Raw genomic sequence first — 21,141 nt, forward strand, 5'->3', positions numbered from 1 at the left:
AATAAATGAGCTATACCATTTGTTGTACATTCCTTTTCTTAACATTTTTCACTTAAAAGCTTCACCTCAGGTTTCTCTTTGAAAAGGAGCTTTTGAGTATTGACCAGTTTTGTTCTGAACTTCTTTAGGGAAAACATATTTATTGGACTCAAAAATTTTCTTTGAGATGCATATAGTTTGGTTTGTGATATAAACCTCAGTAAAGATGGTATCACTTTAATGTCATCCATCCCAGCTAAGAGAACTATTCAGAAAGGAACAAAGAGGTCATGGAAAGTAAATCACTTCGTTCAGCCAAAGTTCTTTCCTCTTCTTCATTTACTTCTTCTGATCATCACTCTGATCCTCAAACAAACTCATGGCAATCTAAAGCATAAATTATTTACTCTCAGTTCAAAGACTAAAAAGAGAGACTGAGAAGTACGGACTTTGTTGTGCCTATTTGTTCATACACAACTGGACAAGTATTGGAATGGTCTCTAATACCCTTTTCCTTCATATTTTTAAATAACTAACGATGAGAGCAGAAATCCAAGAATCAGGAATCCCGGGCTAAAAATGGCAGGTTTGCCCCAGACCCATGGCTGACCCTAAAGGCAAGCCATTTTAGCCTCTAAGGGTGTTAAAACATCCACATCTCTGTAGTTAGGAAAGCTACACCAACTTGTTCAGAAACAAATAGTTTGAAATCCTTGGGAAAGAAGATGCTATGTAAGTGGAAGAATAACAAGGATTCACCCGAAACCTTAGTATATTAGTCATACCGATAAAGTTATAGATGTTTAATTTATTTGTCTTGCTGTCCGTAAGAATAAAAAGAACACACCATGAGACTTGATGAAGTTCCTTTTAAACAAAGAATTTTGGGTTTTTGTAACTAGTGAGGTTTGGCAGTCTCCAAAATTGAGTGGAATAAATCATACAGAAAGATGCAACTAAATTGTTCCCCCAAATTAAATAGATTTGTAGTCTGAAGTTAAAGCACATAATTAAATTTAGTCCAGAATTCCACTTGACACCTGAGATTCTGTCTACCTCTGAATCACCTATCTGAAAGAACAGTCACAATGAATCTATCTAGTCTAAATCAGACACCCAAAGATATATACATACCCTGTTCCTCATGGTTAATTCTATGTTAACAACTACATGCTTTCTAAGGTCCTTTACTTTAAAAATTCTGGGATTCTCTGGATTGCAAAAGGATCTTGCTCTAAGGTTTAAGTTGCTTTCTTTAACTGGTATCCACTGAATCACAGTGATTCTTGTATGACTGCTTTTCCCCAAGGGTAATCTGTATTCCAGACCATCGAAGATATCCACTTGAGCATGGTGCTGGCTACAGCCCTCCAAAACCTCCATGAACACTCTCTCTGGGAAAAAAACTGGGAAGAAAGTCTTCTGCCTGGTCCTTTGAGCATGCAGGGACTGCCAGGCTGTGGTCTCCATCCATTACTAGTGGGACAAGGGGAAGGCCACTGACATCAAGTCACATCTTACAACAGAGAAAAATGACAAATTGCTTATCCAAAACATGGCATCATACAAGCATCCACAGATGAATCCATTTTCTCGCAGATGCCCTTCTCCAGGATTCCATAACTACATGTATGAATGCTGGTGTTAAAATATGCAACTCTGTACATAAAGCAAACTCGAAATCTACGAATATACAGAATTTCACTGCAGTGTTTACTATAGTAGGAGCTAGTTTGAAATGTGACTTGGAATGTGGCTAATCCGAGTTAAGATTTGCTGTAAAGTGTAAAATACATTGTTACATAGATTGTGAAAACTTAGTAAGAGGAAAAAAACAAAGAATATAAAATGTCTTCTTAATATTTAATATTTTTTACATACATTTTAGATATATAAATTTGGTTAAATAAAATACAATATTAAAACTAATTTCACCTGGTTCATTTTATTTTTTTAAAATGTGTCTCCTAGGAAATTTAAAATTATATAAAATTAAATGGTTCGTTTATGTGGCTTGAATGAATATTTCTATTGGATAGTGATGTTCTATAGAATTTTTTAGCCTGATAAGGAAAAGGAAATAAATGTTAAAGCTTGTTAAGAGCAAAAGCTTAAATTATTCAGGAATAAGTGATGAAAATTGGAAAAAAAAAAGATGACATTGGGCTGTATAAATGATTTGTTTCACTTAGGAATTTTACAGTGTCAAAACATGAAAGCATAGTCTGCATCACTGAAAACAAAACATATTTTATACTAGATGGTCAATAAGCCTTTTATGGAAAAAGTGTTTCTTAGACTAGAATCGTATTCTCAGATTACGACTCTTACACTGCGTAGGACTCTAGCTCCCTCACTTTGAAGAGGAGAAAGTTAAGATACAGGATGATAAAGTGATTTGCTTGAAGCTCCACAGCTAGTGGGCCGCAAGCAGCAGAGCCTGAGGACCTGAAGCAGCAGGAGGCAAGCTCTTCACCAGGGCACACGGCCTTCTTGTGTCAGGCCATGCAGTCAACTGTCTTCACCACAAAAAGTTCTCAAGATGAGAAAACAGTAGGCACAAACCAGCAAGATTTCATGTCCTATTTGGAGAGAAGTTCCACAAACATGTATTTTATTCTAATAAAACCAGCTCATGAGGTTAATGCCCTCTAGGAAATACATGATAAAAGAATTTCCCTGGGTGAGTTGAGTATTAACTCTTAAAAATTGCTACTGAAAAGTTGGTTTTGTGCTTTTAAGAAAAATCACTGCTAACTCAGGAGAAAGGGCATTTAACTTTATCACAAAAAGTTCACTGCATTAACCATCACTTAGAATTGTTCTGCAACATTTGTGACTGTTGCAATGATTTCTGCATGAAGACTCTCTGGCTTATTTATTCATCCTAGTTACTGAAGTACCTCTTTCAAGGTGGTCTGATATGGGATAGGTTCCCATAGTCTGGACTCTGCAGTCAAGGATACAGTGAGGATCTAGTTCATTTCTAACATAAAGAAAACAGCAATATATACCATATATTTGATCTGAGTAATAGACAGGGCCATCTAAGAGTAATGTTTCTAAAAGTAATAAGCTTTCTCTACATACTGATTCGAGGAACCAGAGCTAGGGAAACTGTCTCCAGGGACATGCTAATGTCTCCCAAAGAAGGCCAGTCAGAAAGTTCAGCTGTTCTATCTTTGGACCATTAATACTGGATGTTGAGTCAGGCTACATCCCAAAACACCTACAACTGAAAAGTAATTCTTCTCAAATGAAAACTGGCATATTAAGTGTACCCTCTGGGTTTGGGGAATGTTTCCCATCCCAAAATAAATTTTTACGCACAAAGAGACAGTTAGAAATGGTCACTCCACTGATAACTATGTTTTATTCAGTAATCTGTGAAATAAGAGGAAAATGGCAAAAAAAGAGAAAAAACCCAAAAGCAGAACTTTATATTTTAATTTCCTTGTTCCTGTTCTTTCTCCCGTTAAAAAAAAGTGTGGAGTTTGTCAAAAGAATGAACAGAAATCACAAGAGTATGATAGGCCTTCCATGTCGCATTGGCTCATTTTCAAGGGAAAAGAGTTATAGCAGAGAAAGGCTGTTGCCACACGTATACAATAATAGCATTAACCATTCTGACTTGCAACATAAAGTGAACCATTAAAGGATTTAAATGCTCCTCATTAACTTTTATTAGCCTCAATTTTTAACTTTTTCTCTTCCTCTTAAAATTAAAAATGAGCATTCCCTTCAACTTTGTACATCTTCAAGCAGCATTCAGGCTAAGCAAGGTCTTGGAGGGGCAAAGACTAATATGGGAGGAAAAACACCACAAATAGCTGAATCCTCTGGTGCAGAGTGTTTTTCAGTGTCTCCCATCATAAAAAATAGTAAGTCTGAGCTCACAGTTTTTAAACTTCATGGAAGAATCAGAGATTTCATAGTCCTATACTTTTAGCATTTATCATCCCTAATCACCAAAAAGAAGTGACATAATTAAGTAATTTTGGAGAGGGCTTTTTATTTTTTTCTTAGTCCTTCCTATGTGTAGGCGATAGATTAAGCACTTTAATTTTATTATCTTATGTAGTAAAATTTGTCCCCAAATGTAATGCCTACTGCTTGATGAACATGAAACCTATTTAAAAAAGAGAGACAGAGAGAAAAAAATACCATGAGGGTCTTCCTCTCTCCATAGCTTATGTATCTGAGTTCCACATAATATCGGGTGTATGGATGGATGGATGGAAGGAAGGAAGGAAGGAAAGAAGGAAAGAAGGTAGACAGGCAGTCATGTACACAAATAAAAACCTTTTGATTCCATGTTACATTAAAAAGCAGCATTTCAGAAAAGAGAAAATAAGGGCATATATGGTGAGAAATTTTTCAAAATCTGTGGAATGTTACAACATAAAAATACAGAGTTTCACCTCCTTATACACATACCTCTGTGGGAATATATCCAATTCCCAGATGATCTCTGAGTGCACTAAAAGGCCAAGGCAGCATTACAAATCACCTGTCAAAAGCAGATTTACCTTCCCTTCGGTCACACAAAATACAAAGTACAGGGAATCCTTCAGTTACAAAATTGGCTTGCTGTTACTGCTAATTTGATCCTTTATTTGATCCTTTAAAAAACTAGCTATTATACAAAAACACACATACAAATATTATTTAGCAATACAAAAAGAAGGAAATCTTGCTGTTTGGGACAACATAAATAGACCTTGAGGGCACTATGCTAAATGAAATAAGTCAGAGAAAGACAAATACTGTATGATCTCACTTACATGTGGAATCTAAACAAAAACAAAAACAAAAACACTGAGCTCACAGATACAGAGAACAGATTGGTGGTTGCCAGAGGCAGGGGCTAGCGGCCGGTGAAATGGGTGAAGGTGGTCAAAAGGTTCCATTATAAAGTCATTATAACTTACTTACAAGTAAGTCATGGGATGTCATGTACGGTATGGTGATTATAGTTTTAACACTATATTGTATATTTCAAAGTTGCTAAGGGAGTACATCTTAAAAGTTCTCACCAAAAGAAACAAATTTTGTAACTATATATATGGTAATGGATGTTAACTAAACTAGACTCACTGTCATGATCAATTTGCAATATATACAAATATTGAAAAATTATGCTGTATACCTGACACTAATATACAGTGGACCCTTGAACAATGCAGGGGTTAGGCGCACTGATACCCCTGAACAAAGATTCATGTATAACTTTTGACTCCCCAAAACCTAACTACTGACAGATTACTGTTAACTAGAAGCCTTACCGATAACATACACAGTCGATTAACACATATTTTGTCTATATATTATATACGGTATTCTTACAATAAAGTAAGCGAGAGAAAAGAAAATGTTATTAAGAAAATCATAAGGAAAACACATTTACAGATGCTGTACTGTATTTATTAAAAAAAAAAATCTCTGTAAAAGTGGATCCACACAGTTCCAACCTATGTTGTTTCAGGGTCAACTATAAGTTACATGTCAATTATATCTCAATTTAAGGAAAAAAAAAAAAACTAGTTACCGTTAACTGATTCTAAGACAACCTGCATATTGTAAGCATGTCTCAATTATATTTTCAGTCACCTCAGCTTGCTGGCATGCGAATTTGGTAGCCCACTATCTAAAAGACATTTTAGAAGCATTTTCTTCCTCAAAGAATAGAATGGTGTAATTCTTTTTAAAAGACTATATTTCAGTCACAGAAAAAAAATAATGCTATGTCATAATGACAATAATATGCATTTTTTTCCACCTTGGAAACTTTAGACTTGAAAGAAGCCTATAGTGGAACTTTTCCATCACTCCTGTTGAATTCTAAGACCACCAGTGGAACAGCACCACTCGGAAAACCACAGGGCTGGCCTTGTTAGAATACACATAGAGTTGCTGAGGAACAGGAAACGAAGCCAGATGGTTCTGCTGAGGGAAGCACTTTTTTTTTCTTTATAAAACCAAAAAAGCACTAATAGGTCAAACTCAAATGCAGATATGGTAAAATGGAAAGCTAACAGGGAGATTTATGTAAATAAGACAAGTACAGTTTTGCATTATGTTCCCATCCATACCAGTAAATAGATATTGTGGAGTGGGGGGAAGGAAGGAAAACACAGTAGATCTATACCATAGATCTGAATGGTTTTCTTGATGGGGAGAAAAGCTACTAGCAATCTTTAAACAGGCACTGCTGCAAAAATTTGGAAGCCAATAGCATATGATTTGTGTTAGACTGAGCACCTATGAATTATCACAAAAATGATTTGAAAAAAATAAACCTTTAAATACAGAGTCTAAAGTAACTACAGTCTACACTCTGGCTTCTTGAACATCCAATTTAATGTGGTTGTTCACAATCACATGAAGGTCAACTGTGATACAGCACTCAACACAAGCTTCTGAGGTGAGGCCAGGAGAAGAGCCTGGTGCTTCAGGTCCCCTTCTGTCCCTCGCTCACCGTGGCCAGGGCAGAACCATACCATTTGCAAATGCACACTTGGACACAGGTAGGTGTCTCCTGCAGCACCCAGTCTCTTGTCTTCTTTGACCAGAAAGAGAGGCTGAGAGACTAAAACGTGGCATCATGATCTCCCTTACCAAGCAGGTTGGCCATGGGCCATGGCTCTGGCTAACAGAATGCTAGAGCTGGTCACCCAGAGATCTGCAGTCTTTTCTTCCTTGACATAATCCTAGGGGATTTATTTGCACAGGACAGCTGGGACTGCTGCCACCCTGGAGTCATGAGAGAAGGAATGATCAGAGATTTGGCCCTGCCATCTATGAATTGTGCAGCAGCTTGCACCCCCCTCTGGACTTTTCATGGTGAGTAAAGTAACCCCTAGTAAGCCGCCACTTGTAACTGAGCCGTCACTTGTAACTGAGTGTAATTACACTAGTGTAATTCCTAACTGACGCATGAACCACCTAGATGATGAGTCTCCAGAGCTATGACAAAATGCATCCTGTAGCCCTTTTGTTGGTCATGTGATCTGACAGACGCTATAGTGGAAAGAGCACAAAAGACTGCGGTTATGTTCAGACTCTGAACCAGCCATGTTTTGTTTTTGTTTTTAAAGATTTTATTTATTTATTTGTCAGAGAGAAAGAGAGCATAAGCAGGGGGAGTGGCAGGCAAAAGGAGACACGGGGCTCGATCCCAGGACCCTTGGATCATAACCTGAGCGGAAGGCAGACGCCTAACAGACTGAGCCACCCAGGTGTCCCTGAACCAGCTGTTTTATCTCAAGTCAGTGAATATCTCTGAATAATGAGTTACTTCACCTGTTAGACAAGGGCACAGGATCAGAAGATGTAGCAAGTTGTTTCAGTCTTTAAATTAAATGAATCAATGAAGCTAATCTGGTTTTAGGTCTATTCCTTCTCAGGTATTCATTCATTCCATAAAAACACACTGAGCACATCCTATTTTCAGATGCTCTGAAGGGCACTGGGGTCTACAAAAGAAGGTCAGCATGGGGATGAGATGTGGAGAGTTTTGTGTGTAAGAAGGCTGCCCAGCCAACTTGGGATAAGGGCTCTGGTCGCAGGGACTCGGAGGGCTCTGAATAAAGGGTGACAGGACTACAGGGAAAATGGTCAAACCTTGTGGTTGAGCGGCTGGGGAAGAGAGTAAACAAAAGGAGGCAGCTCAGAGTGACCCCCAAAGTAGAGCAGAATTTTGAGAAGAAATGAGCAGACTGGCGAACCACCTCTCAAACATGCTACAAAGATGGAAATGAGAGGTAGGCTATACTTGAAGATCTTAAAATTCTTGCTGGTGTGGTATCAGCATGATATCACAAAAACTCATGTGATATCATAGAAACTCATGTGATAATCATGGTTTTCATGTAATTAGCCTTTTATTACCATGATGTTTTTGCTACTCTATTCTATATGGAAAACACAGTTGTAGGAAAAAGAGAGGAAGCCCACTAGTCACCTATTCACAATATAATGCTGTTCACACAGTGCCCAGTGCACAAATAAAAGAGGGCGTACCAGCTGTAGTTTATCACGCTTTAAGAAAGCTTTCATTGAGCAAAGCTGGGTGGTTAATACTCAAACTAAGAGCCCTATCAAAGATGCTCTGAAGTAGGAGTTTCTGAGACCGTCTCCCCCCACCCACAAAGAGAAAAAGAGAGAGAGAGAGCATGCGTGAGATGGAGGCAGGGGTGGGAGGATGGAGAGGAGAGAGACCGGAAGGAGGAGAAAAGGAGGGATGGGCACAGAAGGAAGGGGTGAGGGAAGGAGAGGGAGGGGGAGGGAGGGAATATCAGTGCACTGTGAGTTAGGAAAGATCCTACTGACACGCTTAACTAAGCCAACACAATTTCTTTGAGTCTCACCAGACTTCTAACATCCCGGAGCCCTATATCACGCGCAATTAAACAAGCAAACCGGTAATTCATTAGGGATAATTTTAATGGATGACTCATTTGGCCCAGCCAGTCAACGATGCTTTGGTTTCCCAAAGGCTCTAGCAGATAGTTAACTACAATGAAGCTTTCAGCTGCCACTGACAAAAGCAATGGAATTTAAACCACCTATGCCATTTCTTCAAACTGCTTCAGTTTTTTTGAAGATAAGGATCAAATGAAATGATTTCTGTTAAACCTGTATTTCCTGTACAGAGTTGATATCTTCTTCAAATTATATGATTGTACAACTATTAAGTTAACAGTTACTGCAGAGGAAGTCTCCCATTTAGAATATATGACCTGGCCCTTTAACTTTTGGCTCTTCATATGTTTTAGAGTTTCTTTCTAACTCAATTTCTCTTATTTGTGCTCTTTGTTTCACAGAACGGGTAGAAGGCCAGTAGTAAAAATTCTAGTTCATTTGTAATTCCTGGGGAGGTAATACTTGTTAGATGGTCAACTTTTGAAGTTAGTGAAAAAAATGGTTTTAAAATCTCACAGGAATGACTCAATATACCAAGAATCAACCCAGAAACGCTGTGCTGCTTCACCTTAAGGGGCTGCGCTGAACAGCCGGTGGGGCCAGGCTGGAACCCACTGTACGATACAAGGCCAGGGCATCTCCGTTCAAAGCCAGCTTTTTCATATGGAAAATGCAAATAATAATTCCTGCTCTCCTAATCACTGACTGAGATTTGTTGGGAGAATCGAATCCAAAGATGTAAATGATAAAGCACTACACAAATACAAGAGGATAACCTTCGGGGGGTTAAAAAAAAAAAAAGTCTGGTGAAAGCTCTTTGTATTTTGTTTTCAAACCTGAAATTTAAGATCCATTGAAAATCAGAAAGTAATTCTTGACCTAAAGGAGATACTATAAGAAAAAACATGTGAAACTGCAAAGCCTCTGGGATTCTGATCTTTGCAAGGAGCAAGAAGCCAGTGCCACACCCAGGATGAGTATTTGTATTGTGTGGACATGGTGACAGAATGGCCAAGAGGCAAGGGCCTCGGTCACCTTCCTGGAATGCAACCTGCCTCCTCCAGGCTCCACCCAGGCAACCCACACACCATTGCCCCTGGGGCGGAAGCACACCACTCCACTTCGTGAGTCAGAAGGTGGAGGATGGACCTGGGAACAGAGATCTGTGAAACCAGGGGAGGAAATGAAATTACACACTCAGAGAACCCAAAAAGATACTGTGGAATACTTCTCTTTTCTGCTAGCTGCACGGTTTATGTAGGTTTTCTACAGCTGCTATCCTAGAACTCCATATAAGAATCTTTAATTTTTACATGTATTTAAAAACAAAGTCCTATTATTAGAAAGTGACCTGCTCCGTGTGTGTGTGTGTGTGTGTGTGTGTGTGTGTTTTGGGGTGGGGGGGATACAATAGACTGGGAGGCAGGACGGGAAGGGGGAAGGAATGGAAGAGTGAAAGTTTTCCAAGACAATAGAATCTGTGATGGAAATCCTGCTTTATCTAGAAGAATCCTCTATCAAATGAGAGTCTTGAAAACTGAGAAGAAATATAGTGAGGACCACACAAGTAAAGAGGTTTCTGAATGAGCAGATAGATGTCAGCGTTACCAGTCATGCTGAGGGGCACTTATCTTGTAAGCTAATGCCACGTTTGTGATTATTGAAATTCTGTTTGGTAAATCAGGACCAGTATATCATTCTTTCATTCTACTTTTTCCATCTGCTCATATATCCTTCTTTTACAAATAGGAATAGAGTCTAATGATAGTAGAATCTGCAGATAATTGGGAAATCTACCACAGTATGAGAACATATGGGCACTATTCAGTTTTCCTTTACGGTCTGCATGCAACAAGAGAGAAAACTGCTTGAAAACATTACTTCCTGGAGTCAAGTAAATCCATCACAATTGAAACCTAAATGTGGTAAGATCATATTCAGTAGGGAATATCTTCTGCTAAGTTTAGAAAATAATCTTTTAATAATGAGACGAATAAAACAAATTTTATATATAGTCATTTTTATAAATTGTATAAAGAAATGGTCAAATAGAGTATTTATTGGGCATCTGCCATTCTGTACCAAGCATGTTGGGAGGCACAATTACAATAATGAGGAATAATATCCAGTTCCTGCCTTCAAGGAGCTTCCTGGAGAGACTGATACTAAACAACTAACCACTTCGTATCCTATGTTTGTGGAGGAATGGTTTGGTTCTCAGAGATCTCAATCTACTTGGATTCTTCAGAAAGTAATAAACAGTAATGAGTTAAACCCAATCATTCTCCTCATAATATGAGGAAAAAATAGCAGAAGTGATCTCAAATATTTTACGTGACTTTGAGAGAAAGCTGGGGAAGCTATACTAAGGAGTAATTCCATCTCTTTCTTTAGGAGCTTGACTAATAATTTCCATGGGAGACTCAAATCAATAATGCATAGACAGTTTTGCAAGGGTTTCTCAATTTTGCCTTTAAGGAATACTGCTTTTATAAAACTACCCTTGTAAATTAACTAGGCATGGTGGAAGCCCCAGTCTATCTTTTCTAAAATGAAAAAGGGATCTCACTTAATGGTATCCCAAATTTGTCCATTGGGGCATAGTTAGCTTACATGTGTGATACCTTCAGTTTCTGAAACAACTGTAAAAGCTACATGGGAAAACCCTTTGGAAATCTGACCCCAAGAGGATGGTGGTGGCTTTTGAATATTCTTGAACCACAAAAAGGCACAGAGTAAAGAACATAGAACAAAGTCAATCACCTATTTTAAAGCTATTTAACTGGCAAGTCAAAGTGGCAGACATTTCATTCCTGCACAGCATCTATTTCCAAAAAGAGTCCAAAAAGGTGTCTGCCTCTTGGTCTTAAAATCGCTGCCCTGGGCGAACAATCCATGGGACAGATCAAGGTATCCATCACAGAGACTGCCCCTGAGTTCAGATCTAATTGCTCTATAAAGCCATCAGCTATCCCAGCTTTACTAAACTCAATAGGTAGAAAAAGAAATAACTGATCTTACAAATGCAAATGATTCAACACTCACAGAGGGGATCAAAATTTTTTCCTTACCTAGAAAGAAAAGATGAGAATCTTTGAGACTTCACTGCTACGATTCTATGGCAGAAAATAAGCAGAGATGTTTTCTAGCATGATACACAGAAGCAGAAAATAAAATGCATGTCTTTGCCTTACAGAACATTCTGTTTGGAAGGTTTTTTGCTTTGTGGCTTTGGATGTAAAGGCAAAATTAACGCGCTTGTATTAAAGGGTCCCCTAAGGCTAAGCCCAGGAACCTGGAGCCTGGCCTCCTGATGGCAGCAAGAGGCCCGAAGTGGTCTGAGAAAGTCACAGAAAAGGGCCACACGCCCGGGCTCTGTGAGGACAAAACATGTAATTTTAGTAAATGATTTCCTTTCAATAAAGCAGGTAAGTGGGATAAAACCAAACAGTACTTTAGAATGAATGTAAAAATGAGGGTTTTGACTCTGTGTGTGTGTGTGTAGTGGGGTATGTGTGTGTATGAGAGAGACAGTAATTTATGGGCGTTTCTAGGCATGGGACACACGAAAGTAGGAAATACTTGCAAATACTTTCTGTCCTTTCCAGAGAGCACTAATGTAAAAATGAAGCATTTAATATTAAAGATATATACCTTCTACAGGCAAAATCATCACTAAATTTAGGTGATGTCATATTTTTTAAGAGGCAATTACGTCTGTATCACATGAATAGTCTTGTTACTGAAGTTAAAGAGCCAATTTTCATTTGTGGGCAGAGGCAGATGTGAAGTGGGAGGCACCAAGGAAAGGAGAGACAACAGAGAGAAGCAGGAAGGACAGAGGAGAGCGTGAGGAAGGGCAGCTCAGCCAGGATGAGGAACAGCACACAGACACTGGGCAGGCCCCACTGGGGGTAGAAGGAGAAAGCTCCCGAACCTCACGGTACACTTTAGATGTAGGTAAATGAGTGTGATAATCTGAGTAACAGGAGGCTTTTTACACTGTTTTCCTAAGACTGTTTTCAAGAACAGAGCCATGACTTTCTTAGGTACAAGAAGTCATTTCATGATCCACAGTGGTGTGATGACACTTAGCATCAGTGGGAGTGAGTAAAGGGTGGAGTACAAGCTTCTACCTTAATGTGGTTAATTGCTACCCATTAGAACTTAAATGGCATTTACACGAAGTTTCATAATTCGTTTCCACGGGCATTATATCTACTGAATATGCAACTCCACTCCATATTCATTTTCATTCTTTCTCTCCACATAAATGCACTTATACACATTTGCCAAGAACTACTTTTCTAACTTAATGTCAGATGCTCAATTTTAAATTTTTTAAATACAACTGAAAATATGATCTAAAAATGCATCCACCTCCTTGTTTCTTAACTATCTGTGGATGAAAACTTGATGAATAATCTATCCTAGAAATTCTGCTGGTATAGTCACTGAGACAACAATTTAAACAGAGCCTAGTGTTCCTGGGATTTGGGGGCTTGGCCACTCCTGTGATGTCATCCCCAATCACTCAAGACCTGGTCAGTGGAAATAGGGCAACTATGACTTCCTGCATTTCTGTTAAGTGAGGCCTTACCTAAAGAACAGATTCTGGTTCCATGAACACTTTAGAGAATTCAAACACAACAAAAAATCGAGCTACTCTCCTGAACAAAAAAAAATAGAAGCAAACAAACAGTTTGTTGACATTGTTGCAACAAGTAAGCGTTCCCTTAAATAAAATTTCAGAAAGTTTAAATGGCATCCTTTTCTTCCAGATTTGTGTGACTTAATATAGGATGCAAAATGCTAGCAGCAGACTGCCAGATAAGGAAGAAAGAAGGGGAAACACTGGTTAATTCTCCCCAGCTCTCTCAACGGTCTACCTGCCCCCCTGCCAGAGGCTCCCGGGCTTTCCCCCAGGTCTCTGGTATCAACAGAGAACTGAAGGCTGTAAGGAAAGTTAACTCATGTAGACTTTGGACAATAGACAATGGATAGCTAGGGAAGGACACCTGACTACCCATTTTCCCCAAACGTATCCTCTGCATCTTTGCCTAATACAGTCAAAATAATGGGTTCAGCAAGATCTGATCACTGCCTCAGCCACATGCTGTCCTCCAGATACTTCTCTTCCCCTTGGACTACAAATGGCATAAAGAGAAAAGGGAGAGAAGCTCAATGTCTTGTCTCTCTGGGAAATGGAAAGTTAGCCAGACCTCACTGCTTATGTCTCTGCTCCCCTCAAGTCAAAGTGAATTAGTGGTTATGAGAATGGCTGAGGTATCAGGCCTGGGCTGGAGTTCGGGGTTCATTCACCTCTGTTGGCCATGGTTTTGGGCAAATCATCCCCAGAACTCTCCAAACCTCAATTTCTTCATCTGTAAAGGACTGGTGTATGTATCATATAAGATAATGTATGTAAAGTCCTCAGTAAAGTTTCTGGCACATAATGAGTGTCCAACATTTGGCAATTTTTATTATTTTTTTTAAAGATTTTATTTGTTTATTTGACAGAGAAAGACAGTGAAAGAGGGAACACAAGCAGGGGGAGTGGGAGAGGGAGAAGCAGGCTTCCCGCCAAGCAGGGAGTCTGATACGGGGCTTGATCCCAGGACCCCAGGATCATGACCTGAGCCGAAGGCAGACACTTAACGACGGAGCCACCCAGGCGCCCCTACTATTTTTTTTCTAAAACTAGCTTTTTAAAAATTAATCTATGATCCCTGCCAAAAAAAAAAAAAAGGAGGAGGAGGAGGGGAAAGAAGGAAGAAAGAAGGAGGGGAGGGAGAGAGAAAAGAAAGAGGTATGTGTGAGAGACCATTATATTAAAAATTCAGATGAATCTCAAAAATCCTCCTCTAATAATTTGAACGTGCCCTGGATTGCCTTTGCGCCAGGAGAACTCTCCAAGAGCACCTGTATGGTCAGTTGTTGGCAGTAAAACCTCATGATATTTTTTAAATGGCTTTTTGCTGAGTCTTGGAAAAAACTCAGACTTAGGTCACTTGATTATCCATGTATCCCAAGAGCAAGGACCCTCTTGTGAGTGGTAAAAACTTAAAGATACTTCCAGTCCAGCCCTTGTCAATTAGCTCACCTCTCAATATTTTCCGGCTATAGTTGTATTCTAGCTAGTTTCATCAAGGTAGGATCACACTGGGACCTTGTTAACCAAACTGTTACCATTAATTTTAAACATATGGTGTCATTTTCTACCTCTGCACTGCTAGATGTTAATATATATTTTTTATTAAAAGGGTGGCAAAATTAAATAAGTTTGAGAAACCTTTATTAATCTTAGCAGGCCACGGTGCATTCGTATATCCTAAGTTTGGAGAAGTCAGTCCTAAATAAAGAAATCTGCTTACCTTTGTGCAATTTAGCACTGTGCAGGCTTATTGGGCTTTATACAAAGTTTAAAAGACTGTCATGTGTAGCAACTAGAACCATGACCATGGTAGGTACTGAACAGAAGATATGTGGAAAGACCAATGCCCCCTAGAGAAGTTAGAGGTCCTCTCCTTTGCAGTTGACCATGCAGTTAAAATGTTGACTACCTGAATTTGCTTGGATGTGGTATACAACAGCCCCCAGTGTGTTCTCATGAATACAAGGAGTTACTTCAATGTATGTGGAGGGCAGCAGGCATGAAAACAGAGCAAGATGGTGTCATATAATTATGTAAGAAGATAAAAATTTAAAAGTTTGAATTGTCAACTGACTATATCCCATAAGAAGTGCAAATTCTTGATAACCTGTGTTTGTGTAAACTGAGTATTTAGAGCTCTGATCCATCAAGCACTACAGAAGTTTTTAAACAGTAATATTTTTTCTCAAATTGCAACAATAATTGTTAGTTGTTAATTATAGAATCTGGGTGGAGGGTATATGGCTGCTCATGGTAAAATTAATTCAACAATCCTGTAAGTTTATAATAAAATATTGGAAAAGATATAACTGCATATAACTTTTTTATCCTGAAGTACAATAAAATTTAATATAGTTTTTATATTCTTTTTTTTTTAAAGATTTTATTTATTTATTTGTCAGAGACACAGCGAGAGAAAGAACACAAACGGGCAGTGGGAAAGGGAGAAGCAGGCTTCCCGCCGAGCAGGAAGCCCGATGCGGGGCTTGATCCCAGGACCCTGGGATCATGACCTGAGCCGAAGGCAGACGCCCAACGCCTGAGCCACCCAGGTGCCCCTAGTTTTTATATTCTTCATTTCAAGTTGAAATACTGCTTACCCACTCAAATTAAGTTTTAAATCATTTTGATCTAGGAAACAAGACTATAAATGGATATTAATGAACCTGAATCAGCAACAGGAAATGGCTTTGTATAAACTGTTGCAAAAATGTTTACAAGACAGAGGTAGATTCTAATCATGAATGTACAGCACATTAATGCTAATTTTTTACAGGGTTGTTATTATGCCCTTTTCACAGATGGGTAAACTGAGATATAAAACCCTAAGCAAATCACTGACACAGCTAGGATCCCTACACTGTCAAACGCTCTCTACTCTTCATCGTGGAAGTTCATCCATAACTAAAAAAGTACGTCACTTAATTTAAAGATTCACCAGTACACTATGTTTGTGTATAAATGAGAAAGATTATATAATTCAAATGAGTGTAAATAAGATGCTATTATGACTTGCTTGATCTGTACTTGCCAAGGCTTCTTTATTCTAAAGCTGGTTATAGCGCCAGGATGCAGATATACTCTAAACAAACAATGCTTCTCTTTTTTCATTCTTATGCTTGTTGACTTTAATTCTGGCAACATCTACTTTTAGTCACAAGTCTGTGAAGTAACTTCATTTTAATACATTTAGAAATGCAAAGGATGATGATATTTCTTAAAATGGAAACAGCAAACAATGAATTCTTAATAATGGCATTTTTTTTTTAGAAATCAAGAAATTTAGACGTCTTTCAGGACCCATAAATGAGAACTATACAATGCTTCTTACATCATCAACATGTGTTACTGTCTGAACCCCAGGGGAATCCTTCATAGCAAAACCTATTTGTATTGTGGAACAAATCAGGTCTTGAATGCCAATGAGAATGACTTAATTTTGTATGTCTGTTTCTCCATAAAATCTGAAAATTTTAGATTCTTACTGAAAGGTCAGAACATTTTACTTTTGCATGGATGGTTTGGCTTATTGGGCTCACTGTACCAACACCATCCTGTCAAGGAATCTTCAAAACAGCATTTGGGAAGACCTTTTTGAAGTCTTTGAGCCAAAATGTACATAAAATGCTTTTACTTTAAATGAAAACAATTGTGGCCCCTTTGTTTCAAAGTTTGAGCTACACCCAGGACCAGTGCTAGGCTTGGCATTTTGGGAGTGAGATGATAGCACAGTCCTTCTTCCAGCTCCGCTGAGCTCACAAAAGACTTACTCATTACTCTGTATTTATTTAATAGTGTTGTGCATTTTTTTTCTGGCCTATTTTTAAAATGTCATTAATTTTTTTTTCTGATTGAAAAAGTTTACATTCACTTCAAATATATGGAAAATATAGAAATATAAAGAGGAAAATAAACATAACCAGTAATAAGCATTATTAACATTTGGTATGCTGTTTCACTATCAAAATCTATTTCTGAGACTCACCACTGAGCGTGGAACCTGATGCAGGGATCGATCTCATGACCCTAAGACCATGACCTGAGCAGAAACCAAAAGTCAGATGCTCAGCTGACTGAGCCACCCAGGCACCCCTATTTCTGAGTTCTAATAAAAACTTCATTTTTTACCCTGGTGCAAAAAAAAAAAAAATTAAATGGAATGAAATTTGATCTATTTGGTTCTGAATTTGGAGAACAAGAGTTTGGAAAAGAAGGTACCTATACAGCTTTCTATTGCTCTAAGTATATACAGATAGCTAGAATGATATTTTTGAAAAAGTAATGTATTCATTTTTATAAAACTTACCTCATATTTTTAAGTAGGTTAGGCCATATAGGTTAGACAAAACAGAGTTTCAGCATCTATTGATAACATCTCCTTTCTCCTACTTCTTAAAATTTCTGAAACTGTGGCCTTATATATTTTTTAATGTAATGTTCTTAAAATGTACCTAATGTCTACTGTCGTAAAATAAATGCCTCTTTGTAATGACAGCTTAGAAGAACATACTGAAATGATATAAATGTTACACTGTTTAAAATTTAAAATTAGAGCTAATTTTTTATCCATAATATAAATCAGTATTAGGTGTTCAAGTATACATTTTTAATTGTTATAAACAAAAATAATAACACTGCCGAGACTAACCTCTGTGTTAACAAATAAACTACTTGTTTGCTTTCTTTCGTAAATGTTCAAGTTTCTTTTTGAATCGCATCAATGAACAAGGAAGCCAAATCCGGTTTCCCAGAGACGAATCATTAAGGACAGAAATAGTTTCCTGAACACAGGAAATCTGTAAGCACCTAAACAAGGACAAGCAGACTCCAGGGAAAAAGACAATGTTACCAACATGCTCCTTCATGTCTGGCCACAGAAACCACCATGGATATTTAAAAGCATACTGATCAGGGAAAGGTAAAATATAACCATTTGCTTAAAGAAAAATCACACTACTTATACATGTAACATATCTAACCCAAACCAAAATTTAATGTGTATCTAAGTCCCAAGAACGAAAATTCAAATTTCCCTTTAACTATATCCAGTATTATGCAATAGCATCACTATTAGCAATTCTCTTTTTAATGAACAAAATTTATTGGTGTGCAAAGTCATACTTTAAGAAATGTGTAGGGTAATAACCAGAAATCAAAAGCTCCATAAGAATATTACTCTTAGAGTACCTTAGTAGCATAATGTAAATCTCAAAGTCTTGGATTATACAAATTGAAATTAGGTAGTATTTCTTGAAGCTCTGAGAACTTCACCTTTATACCTAAAAATTCTTTCACAGTTAGTTATATGTATATTGGGCAGGCAGGAGGGAGAAGATGCAAGAAGCGAGAAGGAGAAAGAAGCTTTAGAAAGAAAAGAACACTACTCAAACATTTTTTCATCCATCATCCAAAAGAATGACCAACACCTTCATTTTAAATAACAAAAAGAACAATTGTGAGAGGTTTCCTCATTCAAGGAACACTCAGTGTAATCTACAAGTAAAGCTGAACTGTGGAGCCTTAAAATGAAAGTAATAAGTTTACACATATCTGCGTTAGCAAAATTTTATATGCTACCACCTCTTGTAGGTCATGCTTTTCCACTAGAGGCCCGGCATTGAAAACATCAACTGATGCAGGTATTTTTAAGAACATAATGAGTCAGTTCCTACCTCTACATAGTCCTTGGCATGGCCCCAATCTCGTTTGGCATCCAGATTTCCCAAGCTGAAACATTCCAGTTGTCCAAGGTAAATCTTAGCCACTGACCGGCTAATTTTTCGAGTAACAAAATTAGCTCCTAAAAAGAGAGAAAAAGGTGTATTACCAGCATTGTACATTTGACATTTAACAGTTTGGTGAACCAAACCCAATCTCAGCCTCTGGGCATTTCTTTTCATTTTTATCCCCCCTTCTTTAAAATAAGAATAAAAGAAACCCATCATTAACCGTCATTTAGATAAGTTAAGAAGCTCTAATTCCAAGTGTCACATCAGCTCTACTTTCATAACAAACATTTTTCTTTGGGGGACGTCTTAACATTCCTAATTTGCTGCTGCTATATGTGACCCAGGCATTAGGCCAAAGAAAAGCTATTGGAATGCCAGTTTTTAAACAGAAAATTCAAAAGGGTTGTATAAAGGGAAATGCCAGAATGGAAGACAGACATCTAAGACCACCCTGATTTTTTTTAAGAACATAAACAGCATATGTTCCTATTAATAAAGCTATTTTGGGCCTCATGGGGAAAGGGAGAGGAGAGTAACTTAGCACACAGGGTATAACTAGTTAAAGGAAACAAACAAATGCATTTGGGTTGCCAATAAGTGGTGATCTTTCTTCTTTAGAAACCTGCAAAGCTATCCAATTATAAATTATGACACAGTTCCAAGTCAAAAGTTTCTCTGTACTATACTTACTGAAATGCCACCTTCCAAATTCACTTCAGTGCTATGTACAGAAATGGTCTCCTGAACTGTGCATAAATATTTTGAAACAATTGATGAAAGGCACCATAAATTGAAGACAGAAGTGAAATTGTTTTATATTCTTTGGTCTTTAATGAAAGCCTCTACTTTAAAAGATTACAGAGAAGGACAAAATTAAAAGACACTTCTGAGATGATTTTACCCATGCCTCTGTTTCTAGGTAAGGTTATCACAAGCACCAGGTAATGCCAAATTCTCAAGGTAGTAACACACATAAAGTCAATAATGGCTGCATACAGTTTAGATAGATTACTATCATAATTTATCACATTTCAATAACTTTAGCTTTGTTCTTTTTCAGATTAAGCAGGGAGGTGAGTTATGATGAAAGCTTTTGGCTTCTAGAGAAACTGGCATAGGGATAAGTGGAATTTTTCTAAAGAGGTTTACTAAATTTTGGCAAGAACACAGCCTAAGGCAAGTAGAAACAGATACTAGATCACTTACTACAAAAATTTGGTATACACATCTATACCAATGCCATCATTAAAAATGACAATAGGATTTCCATGGAAATCTAAAATTTTCAGTTTCTCTTAGCAGCTGATGGAGTATGCTGTGCTTCTTCCATGGCAGTTTATAAAACACAGAAATCCTTCAAAAAAGAGCCTTTAGAAATGAAAAAATATTTAATAAGAGCAATCCTTCTCAATCTGCTACCCATTAGCAATCTTTTATTCTCTACTGACTTGTAACAAATAAATTTAAATTTATAATTAAATGTAGATTTCTTAATGTCTTTCTATTTTAATAATAGGACTATACTATGATTCCAAATATACTAGATAAATGAGTGATACCATATAATTAGATGAAGTTCCCAACATAAAACAGTTCAGATTATCCTCTTTACTGGTAAGCAGATGCTTAGGGCTCCTATGGAAGCATGTGACCATGTTCAAACAATCTATCTAGGCCCTACCCTTACTGTTCAGTCTTTCAAACAGTATTAACTGAGCACCTACCAAGCACAGAGCCCTGAGCTGGGAAACTTGGGAGTGAGGCAGCAGCCCCTGCTCTCAAGTAGCACCCAGAGGGTAAGACAGACAAATAAATCAGGGCTGCCAGAAGTGAGATGACAGATTTGCAAGAACTGAAACAGTCAAGCCTGGTAACTCAGTGGCTGAATGTGGTCAGGAAACACCCACCAGAGAAGCAGCCTGCCCTGCGGTCATGAAGGGTTTAATTAAGCTGTGAGACAGGGACGGTGCTCCAGGCACATGCAAAAGCAGTGCAGGGGCTTATGAGCAGGCCTTTGTCTTTAAGTCTTTATCACAACACCTCTGACAATGGCTATCACTTTTAGCACTGTGCTAAGTGCTACTCCACTGATCTATATATCTATCCTCATGAGAGTATCACACATTCTTGATTACTTTAGCTTTACAGTAAGTTTTAAAATCAGGAAGTGTGAGGGGCGCCTGGGTGGCTCAGTTGGTTAAGCGACTGCCTTCGGCTCAGGTCATGATCCTGGAGTCCCTGGATCGAGTCCCGCATCGGGCTCCCTGCTCAGCAGGGAGTCTGCTTCTCCCTCTGACCCTCCCCCATCTCATGCTCTCTCTCAAATAAATAAAATCTTAAAAAAAATAATAAAAA

General features: G+C 38.0%; 1 protein-coding gene across 1 annotated transcript in view; it reads right to left on the bottom strand.

Annotated features, from left to right (window-relative positions):
* The window catches only part of GMDS (GDP-mannose 4,6-dehydratase), a gene marked incomplete at its 5' end in the record, with an annotated part of 322,994 nt that overhangs the window by 272,231 nt on the left and 29,622 nt on the right, over nt 1–21,141 (bottom strand). The window contains one exon of the mRNA XM_081827535.1: nt 18,730–18,857. Coding sequence (XP_081683661.1) covers nt 18,730–18,857 — 128 coding nt within the window. The remainder of the gene's footprint in view (nt 1–18,729; nt 18,858–21,141) is intronic.

The sequence above is a fragment of the Leptonychotes weddellii genome, chromosome 8, assembly GCF_054177405.1.
Source record: "Leptonychotes weddellii isolate Sample4059 chromosome 8, ASM5417740v2, whole genome shotgun sequence".
NCBI classification, from domain to species: domain Eukaryota; kingdom Metazoa; phylum Chordata; class Mammalia; order Carnivora; family Phocidae; genus Leptonychotes; species Leptonychotes weddellii.